The sequence below is a fragment of the Phaseolus vulgaris genome, chromosome 2, assembly GCF_051622355.1.
Source record: "Phaseolus vulgaris cultivar YP4 chromosome 2, ASM5162235v1, whole genome shotgun sequence".
Classification (NCBI taxonomy): Eukaryota; Viridiplantae; Streptophyta; class Magnoliopsida; order Fabales; family Fabaceae; genus Phaseolus; species Phaseolus vulgaris.
The window spans coordinates 8,144,972-8,156,908 of NC_143499.1; the positions used below are offsets into that span (position 1 = coordinate 8,144,972).

The window sequence follows — 11,937 nt, forward strand, 5'->3', positions numbered from 1 at the left end:
TTTTATGTGTTTGATGTTAGAATGTAATAAATTATGGCTTTCGAAATACAAATATTCATTATTCAAGGTTGTCATAACTCATTTTAAAGAAATATAATACTCTTCATTAACATATTTTAAAACATCTTTATCTAATGTTTAGATCATTAGAATTGATAACTGGTAAAATACTTCGTATCTTGTATTAACTATATAATAAAAAATAAATATTATATATATAATTTTTCATAAAAGTATGTGAAAGTAATATTTTATTCAACCAACTTTTCGATATAATGAATCATCATAATACAATAAAATCATTAAATAAAAATAATTTTGTGGTTATATTGATTAAATTAAATATTATACAATAAAATCATTAAATAAAAACAATTTTGTGATTATATTGATCAAATTAAATATTATTTTAGAGACTAATTAGATACTAATTTATAAATTAGTTTATAAATTTTATTAATAATAGTATTTAATTTAGTTTCTAAAATAATATCTAATTTAGTCTATATAACAACTAATTATTTTTTGTCTTTAAAATTGATTTTTATTTAATGATTTTCTTATAGTGCAATATTTAAGAGCTAAAGAAGATAATTAAGGATAAAATAGTTAACAAAACGATCTTAATTGATTATAGTATTCTGGAACTGGACAAATATTGGAGGTTTCAGTATCCGGTTTGTGCCGACTGATATGACAAAGTCCATTAAATGCTACAGAGGATTAGTAAGCCTAAACCGTGATCAAACATTAGGTAATGTGTTTTTAATTATGATCCAAAGACTAATCAAACCCAATAATAATGGCTCATGATAATCATATAAATAGTCACAAGTTTAAAAAAAAAAAGTTACGTCATTATCATGCATTAATTACACCGAACACCCAATATTGAGAACTTACTTGAGTGTCAGATTATCTTTTGCAGCTCCATCCAACCGAGAGTATACAAAGGAGTGGAGGCCATTGAAGGAGAAGGAGAAGTAGCAAAAGTGATCCCAGGAGAAGCAATTTCTGAGTGAAGTGAAGAGGGGAGGAAGGTGACCGACTAGAGTAAAAAAAGTAATAGTTCTCTCAGTTATAAAATTCCAAAAGTATATTGAGTAAATGAATTTTCGACAAACCCAAAAAAATAAACTATCATAACTCAAAAAATTTCAAAAAAAAAAAAAAAAGTAGCAGAGAACCTTCACCGAACTTAGGGCACTCTTCTATTTAATATTCTCATATGCATATATACAAATATTTTTTTACGTTAACCAGCAAATATGAATGTTTTATAATTGATTATAGCTAAATAAAAAAAATTATAAATCAGAAATGAATTAAAAAAAATATAATTATACAATATTTTATACAAATCTGTAATTTATTATATGAAATATATTCATCACAACAACAACTTAGTGTATCAATAATTTAAAATTATATGCAGGTATATTAAATGTGGTACGTGTCTAAAAATGCTTTCTCAGTCAAGTAAAACATCTGTTACTCATTAAGTAGGATTAATTGTTGCATGGAATAGTCAAAGAAACTCTCCCTGTATTCTATAGTACTACTAGTAAAGTATTAAGTTAATGTGCATAAACAGACCAATATTTTATACTTACCACATTTTCTGTTGTTAATCATTAGTAGCATAATAATATTTTGTTGGAAGTATTATAGTCCTCCATTTGTTTGTGGGGGCGGCAAATAAATAATCTTTTCATTCTTTATCAAAATAAAAAATAATAACCTTTTCATAGGCTAGCTTTGTTGTTTTTACATATAGGCTCCTTTTTCCTTAAGATATATAGCACCATTTCACCATAATTATAAGGTTGATGAGGATCATGCAATCATTTGAATAATTGGTTGTATTGGCAATAAATTAAGGGAAAAGCTTACCCAATTATATAGCAACAATGGATCACCAGACTACTAAATTAAACGCTTATCTTCTCCGAAATACCGGCTTTATTGTGAGCAGGAGAATGCTTCTAATTCCATTCATTGCTATTCCCGGGATTTTATGTTGCAGACAAATAAGACTGGACCATTAAAGCACTCACTCTTAATTAAAGCATCATTTTACATGGAACACTAAGCCTCATTTATCTTAACATAATTGTTATGATACTATAATTGTGAAAGAGAAGTTGCATGCTAGTTTAACTGCTTCAATCTGATCTTACCTGGAACTATAAACTGTCTCAAAAACAGATACCTAAAAAAACTACTTCATATGTCCAATTTGATTAATACACTATTAGAAGACAAATATAATAGTATTCATCGTAGGTTTATAAGATCCATTATATATGGTGATTGTAACAGCTTGGTAATTTACTTATGAAAATGTTGCAATATGATTTCCAAATCAGATGTTGTTAAGTGTATTTCTGTACTCTATAGAGGTGCCAATTCATTTATTCCCCCAAATTGGTATAACGAAAGGTCATGATTTGTGCAGTAACAGATGGTATGGAGTAGCATATCAGTGGTACTAAAATTATTGAATATTGACTGAATTGGAAGTGTGCATGCTGAGGGTTGCTTGCTGGATAGGAAAATTGCAGATGCTGTGTAGAAAGAAAAGTAATAGTTCAGTTAATTTAATGGTAGCTTTATGGTATTGTATATAGAATGAGAAAGTGGTTTACACGTATATTTAGAGGATAAAAAACCAGTTTGTAGCTGAATGAAATTGTGGAGTGAGCCTAAATGGAGACATAATTGGTTGTAATGTCCAGCTACTAGTTGTTTTTGTCTTGTTCTAGCACGCGGGTGGGGCCACTCTTCTAACACTGCAGTTCTTTAATTATATATATGTTATGTAGTTTAAATAATTAAGGAATACTCTCCTTTTGCATTGCCTCTTCTAGCTGCCATAAAGGTGTTATATTTTCCACACTTTGATTCATTTCTGGAACTTACAATCCTATTTCCTAATGTCAGTTCCAAGGAAACTTCTCATTAACTCAACCATACTGTTATAGAATGTGTAATTAACAAGAGTATGTAAACATGGAGACTTACAGAGATGACAGAAGGATATGTTAGGTGGTTTTAGGGAAGAAAGAAAAAAAAATAGAAGATGATTTTTTGAGCAGTTTAGTAGGAGAAAATAAGAGTATTTAGCTTTGTAGAAAGTAAAAAGAGAGAGAAAAAGATAATGTGTAAAGCAAGGCTTAGGTGCTCAAGCATTCTTTTTCTAATTAATAATAACCATTCAGTACAATTTTTTTTATTAAATTTCAATCAAATTTAAAGATTAAAATAATTAATTACATATTGATTAAATTAAATATTAATTTAAAAATAAAAATTATTCATATTTAAAATAATGTTTCTATTATTAATAAAAATTTATAAAATAATTTTAAATTGATATCTAAATTAATTATCTAAGTTTTAACTATTAATATTTTAAATTTTAAATTAGATTTTTTAAAAAATAATAGAGACAAATTTAAAATATAAAGTAATAAATAGTTAAAACTTTGGTAACTAATATCAATTTAAAAATTATTTTATAAATTTTTATTAATAATAGAAACTATTTTAAATACTAATAATTTTTTTAGTTTATAAAATAATTTTTAATTTAATTAAATAGTAACTAATTATTTTGATTTTTAATTTTTATTTAATGATTTTATTCTAATGACTATGGTCAAATAATAATATTGAATTTATGAATTATCTGTTCAGTTTGTAATTATAAAAAATTAATATTATGAAAGTAATTTAAATTATAATTTGATTTTCTTGAAAGGACAAAATTAAGAATTATTGAAACAAATATTACTAGAATTTTTTATATTTTGTTAGAATTTTTTAGAAGATCTTTAATAAAGATTTGTAAGTGATGATTTTCGTACTTTTCTTCATGCGGGATTGTGATTTGTAAGTAATTCCTCAATGAATAATTAGTAATCATAAGATTTAAAAATTCGGAAAAAATTTCCGCAGAATTTTCTAAAAAAATCGATAACCTTGTGTTTCTTTATATGCAACTACTGTTTACACATATAGAAAGAAGACTAAGTCATCTCTTTGTATTTGATGATTTGTAATGAAGTGAAATAGAAGATTTGGAGAAAAATGAGTATTGAGGTTCCTAGCGGTTGTGGGTAGGGATGAAAATGTGGACTGGCTCGTTCTGTGCATGGAATGTGGGCTCATTTCACAGACCCGCCCTCTATAAGAGATAGTCTGCGAGCTATCATGTGTAAGGATTAATTATAAAAATTATATTTTTAATATTGAAAAATTAAAATTTTATCTTGTATTCATTCATTCAATTAAGATAAAAATATAAAAAGAACTCAAGTATGAGGAATTTTAGAAAGCTTGATTAAAAACAATTAACATTTTGTTTTGCATCTTTTCCTTCTATATGTATGTAAATGTATTAAGGTATCTTATGTTTTGTTATAAAATATTTTAATGAAGATGACTAAGTATCTTATTGAAATCTCTTTATATTATTTTTTATTAACAAATTTTAAATATAAGACTTTACTTAAAACTTAATTCATGTCACTCTTAATATTAACTTTTTTAGATGGATAAAATAAAACATTCATTTTTTAGTAGATTAAATCCAAGCTTTTAAAATAAAATAAAATAAAGATCACACGGTAATAATGAGTGAGTGTACGATTTTTTTTTGGCAATTTCTTCCTGCACCCCTACATTTTTCTTCCTGCAACCCCACAAGGTTGTGCAAAGACAAAATTATCCCTATATAAAACTGTACAATTTTTTTTTTGTATTCTGGATTATGAAATCCGGTAAATTTTCGGATTGACACTTCTGGTAAAATTTTGGATTGGCGCGTCCAATAATCTCCTGGATTGGTGCTTCTGGTAGTACATGAATGACAGTGTTAATCCAAAATAAAAAAAAAATGGAAAACATCCATAATTGAAAAAACTATTCTGGATCCGCCAATCCGTTATTCAAAATATGCATTTTGGATTCAGAAATCCATAATTGAAAAAAATCATTCTAGATCCACCAATCCGTAATAGAAATTAGGCTTCCAGATTCAGCAATCCGGAAATCAACAATTTATGCAAACTTTGCTTTCAGAACACCCCCTCCTCCAGAAAGCAACATGATTCACTTCTGGATTGTTGAATTCGTAGCACAATCCCAGATCCCGAATTGAAACAACAGGTAAAGGTCAGTTTTGGAATTTACAAAATTATGGGGGTGCAAGAAGAAAAATGTAGGGTTGTAGGAAGAAACTGTCTTTTTTTGGCAGAAAAAATAAAATATTTTTTATTTACGCGGACAAACGAGCCAACCTTCGCCCTGCTGTTGACTCGCACTGGCTATGAATTATGCAAGGGCAATTTCTCCTTGCACCATATCAATTTGATTGTGCACGCAACAAAACTTTTAAAACCTCATTCTGCTCTTGTCTTCTTTGTTTTGAAAAAAGGTGCAGAGCCGAGGTGCAGAAAAACTAGATGTTCGTTTGAGGTGCAGAGGAGGTATTGTTGGTATGGTGATGGTGAGACTGTTTCACTCTTAATTCCCATTCACATTTTTGTGAGGTAAGACAACACATTCATCTTCGTTTTTTTTACTCATGCTTTATGAATTAGTATAAATACTGGTAAATTTGCACAACAAATATAGGAAAATTTGAGTCTCAACCAACAACGACCCAATGATTTATAAACACCAAATGAGAACTTAAATTCTTAGTATATTAGATATTTATAAAGTGAAAAATAAAGTGATAATGAAAAATGTACTGGTAGGCTAAAACCGAGAGGTTTAGGCCGAGAATAACATGCTAAGTAACCAAGAGGTGATAAGGCTAAAACCGAGAGGTTTAGGCCGAGAATAACATGCTAAGTAACCAAGAGGTGTTTAGACCGAGAGCATAAAAGATATACATAAAAGAATAAAACAAAATATAAATATTATTATAAAAATGAAACCCAATTAAGATAAAAACCTGCATGAGGGGTGTGCAAATAATAAAAAGATGTAGAAAGAAAGTCCAAAGGTAAAGGAGAAAGCCCATTAGAGAAACCCTATAAATAAGAGTTCAGAGTAAGAAAAAGGTAAGAGTGAATTTTATCTGATGAACATTATATCGTTTCTGACTTTGGCATCAGAGCGACTTGCAGGTACACCCCCCCATCTGTGGAAAGGAAAAGCCGAGAAGCACCCAGCCGAGTGAGAAGCCGAGAAGCACTTAGCAGAATGAGAAGCCGAGAGCACCTAACGTGAGGAGAGGTCCAGAGTATCCGGCCCACAAAGAAACAAAGAGTCCAACCCAAGATTGAAAGATTTACAATTAATCTTGTCAACCTGCTTCGAGTGTTCTTGGTCCCTGTTGTAAGAACATTTTGGCGCCCACCGTGGGGTCGAAAGTTAGTTGAAAAGGGTTAAAGACAAGATGAGTCAAGGAGGAGAACAAGGTGGAGATCGGGAAGACAATGTTAACATGCCAATGGCAATGTTGGTCCAACTGCAAAAAGAATTCGAGATGTTAAAAAAGAATAATGAAGAAGAAATAAGTATGTTGAAAGCTGAAAATGCACATATGAGAAGGAAATTACAAGAGGAAACAGTTTTGAACTCATCTTTTGAAACCGTTCAACCTAGAGCACAAATGAATGAAAGACTTCATCATAACGAAAGTTCCCAAACCAAGAGGAGATTGCTTGAAAACTCTGGGGTTTTTACAGGAGCATCCTCCAGAAAGCATCCGTTTTATGATGTTATAGTTAATACCCCATTACCCGACAATTGGAAAAATTTGACGATTGACAAATACGATGGAAGTACAGACCCTGATGAACACATTGCAATATATACCACTCAGATCAGCTTGTATACATGGAATGATGCTGTTATGTGCAGGGTGTTCCCTACAACGCTGAAAGGCGCAACATTAAGCTGGTTCACGCGCCTACCACCTTTGAGTGTTGATTGTTTCGATACATTGGTGGAAAAATTTGGTGCTCAATTTGCAACTAGTCGCCCTCATCATTTAACATCAATTGCTTTAGTGAACATAAGACAAGAGAAGGGGGAATCATTAAGAATGTTCATGGAACGCTTTGGAAAGGTCGCCTTGGGTATTCGAAATCTCAGCCCAGAGGTTACCATGCACCATATGATAACAGCCTTAAAACCGGGACCATTTGCCGACAGCCTTTGCAAAAAACCTACAACTAATCTGGATGAATTAAGGCAGCGAGCGTCAAAATTTATGCAAATGGAAGAACTAAGAGAGTTCCGAAACCAGGTAAGGATTGATGGAAGTGAGAAGAAGGTGATAGAAAGAGAAAGCGGACCTATGGTCAGAAGAGCCCGAGAAGAATTCAGAAGTCGAAAATTCCAACAATACACACCTTTGAATACAAACAGAGCAAGAGTTTTACAAGAAGCTATGGCAGCAGAAATAATACCACCACCAAGAAAAGCAAGAACACCAGAAAGAGCAGATCATACCAAACATTGCGAGTATCATAAAAATCATGGTCATCATACAGAAGAATGCATTGGGTTGAAAGATAGAATAGAAGAATTGATTCAAGCAGGGCAGTTGAAACGCTTCGTCCGAGGAGGAAATGCAAGAATAAGATTAAGTCCTGAGAAAGGACAGAGAAGAGTGGAAAGATTTGAAAGAAGAAAAGAAAAGAGAGTTGAAAAAAAGAGATGATAGAAGGGATGGAAGGCTAGAAAGAAGAAGTGATAGGGTTTATCAAAACACCCAATCAGTAAGGCGGAGTAGGGAACGAAGTCTGGGAAGGCCGGTCAGAGGATTTATAAACACAATTTCAGGAGGTTTAAGAATCCTCATTGGCAAGAAAACAACATTGGAGAAGTATCAGAACCATTAATCATATTTTCAAAAGAAGAACCTTGCCACCAATGCTTTTTACAGATGAAGATTTTCAAGAGATAGATCCCGATCACGACGACCCTATGGTAATAACGGTAGAAATAGCCGAATATGCCGTCATGAAAACCTTGGTTGATCAGGGGAGTTCAGTTGATATTCTGTTTTGGGATACTTTCAAAAGATTGCATCTAAGAGAAGAAAATATTGTACCTTTCCGAGAACAGATCATTGGCTTCTCGGGGGAAAGAGTTAGTACGAAGGGGTACATTGATTTGATGACCACATTTGGAAGAGGTAATAAAACTAAAAAGATCAAAATCAGATACTTGGTGGTGGATGCTTCCACATCATATAATGTGTTGTTAGGACGATCTTCTTTGAACAAGTTGGGGGCAATAGTTTCAACACCACATTTAGCTATGAAGTTCCCAACAGAAAAGGGGGAGATAGCAACGGTCTATGTCAATCAGAAAGATGCTCGAGAGTGTTATGCAGCAGGTTTAAAGATGAATTTGAAAGCAAACCATGATACTGAAAGAATAGTGGCAATGGCCGATTTAGACCCGAGATTAAATGATGAAAGGATAGAACCAAAAGAAGAGACCACAACTGTGGTATTGGGTCAAGACGAGAAGCAATGCACTTATGTAAGTGGGAGTTTGCCCAAAGAATTGTTGAGTAAATTCATCACAGTGTTACGTAACAACAAAGACTTATTTGCTTGGAAACCATCCGATATACCTGGGATTGATCCGAAAGTAGTCTGTCACAGATTATCTGTATGTCGAGAAGCAAGACCGGTATCTCAAAAAAGAAGAAAGTTGGGAGAAGAAAGACGAAAAGCAGCAATTGAAGAAACTGAGAAGTTAATGCAAGCTGGTTTCATAAAAGAGGCTCAATACACAACATGGTTATCCAATGTGGTACTTGTCAAAAAACCGAATGGAAAATGGAGAATGTGTTAAATAAAGCTTGCCCGAAAGATACATATCCATTACCCAACATAGACCGATTAGTGGATGGGGCATCTGGACAAGAGATGATGAGCTTTCTTGATGCCTATTCGGGGTATAATCAAATACAAATGTATGAACCGGATGTTCTGAAAACAGCTTTCACCACAGATACCGCGAATTATTGTTATAAAGTCATGCCCTTCGGTTTGAAGAATGCTGGAGCAACATATCAAAGGTTGATGGACAAGGTGTTCAAATATTAGATCGGAAAGAACATGGAAGTATATGTTGATGATATGGTTGTGAAATCAGGGGAGATAGAGAAACACTTGGAAGACCTTGAGGAGGTGTTTGCACAAATAAGAAAATACAAAATTCGGCTTAATCCAGAAAAATGCGTTTTTGGTGTGAGAGGTGGAAAATTTTTGGGCTTCATGTTGACAAACAGAGGTATTGAGGCAAATCCTGATAAATGCGAAGCAATAATGAAGATGGGAAGTCCAAAGAATTTGAAGGAGGTACAAAGACTAGTGGGGAAACTGAACTCATTATCAAGATTTCTACCAATTTTGGCCGAAAAAACCAAACCAATAGTAAACTTGCTAAAAAAATCTGAAACCTTTGAGTGGAATGAGTGATGTGAGCAAGCCTTTTCTCAAATCAAAACTATAGTGGCCGAACCACCAATCTTGGTTAAACCAGTGTTAACCCAACCTATTATAGTCTACCTAGCAACCTCAACTGAAGCCATAGGAGCAGCCTTGATACAAGAAACCCCAGAACAGAAACCGATATATTTTGTGAGTAGATCCCTACAAAATGATGAAACCAGATATCCCAAGATTGAAAAAGTTGCCTTAACACTGGTGTATGCCGTGAGACGTCTTCGACCATATTTTCAGAATCATCAGATAATTGTGAGAACAGATTATCCAATATCTAAAATTTTGAGAAAACCAGAACTTGCAGGTAGAATGGTGACGTGGTCGATGGAGCTTTCAGAATATGGAATCAAGTATGAACCAAGAGGACTGATCAAAGCCCAATCCCTTGCGGATTTCATTATTCAAATGCCGACAACAACACAGCAGGAGCAGTGGACATTGTATGTAGATGGCGCGTCAAGCAAAAGAGGAAGCGGAGCAGGGATAGTACTTGAAGGACCAGATAACTTCCAGGTGGAGATGGCGCTAAGGTTTGAGTTCAGAACATCCAACAACCAAGCTGAATATGAAGCTCTTGTTGCAGGGTTACTATTAGCCATAAACATGGGAGTCGAGAATGTCATTTGCAAAAGTGACTCTCAACTTTCAGTGGGACAGGTGCAAGGACAGTATCAGGTAAAAGATCCATTATTTATGAAATATTGCCATAAAGTATTAAATATTATGCAATGTTTTAATAAGGCCGAAATGAAATATATTCCGAGAGAATTAAACATGAAAGCAGACTCATTATCCAAGTTAGCAAGCCAACAATGACAAGGGCAACATAACTCAATCATACAACAAACTCTCAGTCAGCCAACAGTGAGTTTGGAAGAATGCTTCAATATTGCAACCTCAAAAGATGAATGGATAAAGACGTACATAGAAGTAATAAAGGGCCAAGAACAAGGAGTTGAACCGGATGCAGAAATGGCAAAGAAAGTAGTTAGTTTTGTGTTGATTGGTGATGAACTATACAAAAGGGGATATTCTATGCCTTTGTTAAAATGTCTTTCAAAAGAACAAGCCGAATATGTAATTAAAGAACTCCATGAAGGAATTTGTGGACTACATTGCGGAGCTCGAACAATGGCAACAAAGGTTTGTAGAGCTGGTTACTATTGGCCAACAATCCGAGAAGATTGTGAATTTTATGTTAAAGCATGCAAAAAATGTCAGGAATTTGGAAGTTTAAAGCATATACCAGCACAAGAGTTGCAAGAAGTTGTTTCTCCCTGGCCATTTGCAAAATGGGGAATTGATATACTTGGCCCATTCCCACTTGGACGAGGACAAACCAAGTTCATGATAGTGGCTGTCGACCACTTTACAAAGTGGATAGAAGCAGAAACATTAACTAAGATAACAGCTCAGCAAGTCCAATCGTTTGTATGGAAAAATATAATATGTCGATTCAGAATCCCACACACCATTATAACTGACAATTGCCGACAATTCATTGACAAAAAACTTATGGAATTTTATGCAGATTTGGGAATCAAGTCAACAAACACGTCGGTTGAACATCCGCAAACAAATGGACAAGCTGAAGCTGCAAACAAGGTTATTCTCGGCCAGTTAAAAAAGAGGTTAGGAAGCGCTAAAGGTCTATGGGCTGAGAAGTTACCAGAAATATTATGGGCATACAGGTGCACACCACAAACATCAACTGGAGAAACACCATTCAATCTCACATATGGAACAGATGCAATGTTACCAGTAGAAGTTACTGAACCAACATTACGAAGGCAAATGGAAGATTGGAATATCAACAATGAATGCTTAAGAACTGACCTTGATCTTATTGAAGAACTTAGAGAACGAGCAAAAATAAAGGAAGCAGCAGTAAAAAGAAGAGCAATGAAGAGGTTTAATGCAAAAGTAAAGTTAAGAGATTTTAAGGAAGGGGATTTGGTCGGGAGAATGCGCACTGATGCTCGAAAAGATCCACGACATGGAAAGTTGGCATCCAATTGGGAAGGACCATTCAGGATAATGGAAAATTTACACAATGGAGCCTATAGATTAGAAACTCTAGAAGAAAAAGTAATACCAAATACATGGAATGCAAGTCATTTAAAGTTCTATTTTAGTTGAGACAGAAGATGTAAGCAAAAAACTTTTGTATGCATACTTATCATCTAATCAAGAAGAATTACCAAGTAACATCATCTTATTAGACTTTCATCCTGATGGCATTTTCATGAAGTTCTTCTTGAATCAATGTAGAGTATGGGGCGGAAGCAATGAATGAGAGTGAGCAAGATCCTCCTAAGAGTGGTGTTGATCTTGTAGGTGCATGATAAGTGTGGGTATTGAGTGGTTCGGCCAGCTCAAGGGAAAAGATGAAGGAATTGAAGTTTAGAGCCTAGGATTCTAGGAAGAAGCAAAGTTTGGCACAAAATGG

The 11,937-nt window shown here is 33.6% G+C and overlaps 1 protein-coding gene across 1 annotated transcript; it reads left to right on the forward strand.

Annotated features, from left to right (window-relative positions):
* Positions 1 to 7,950: 7,950 nt before the first annotated feature.
* LOC137808988 (uncharacterized) lies at positions 7,951 to 8,832 on the forward strand. The gene has a single exon (XM_068610133.2). It carries the CDS (start codon positions 7,951 to 7,953, stop codon positions 8,830 to 8,832), a length of 882 nt encoding a protein of 293 aa, XP_068466234.2.
* The last annotated feature ends 3,105 nt before the right edge of the window (positions 8,833 to 11,937 follow it).

Excerpts from the sequence above, each read along its gene's own strand:
- LOC137808988 (XM_068610133.2), top strand. The coding sequence starts at position 7,951 with ATGGTAATAACGGTAGAAATAGCCGAATATGCCGTCATGAAAACCTTG.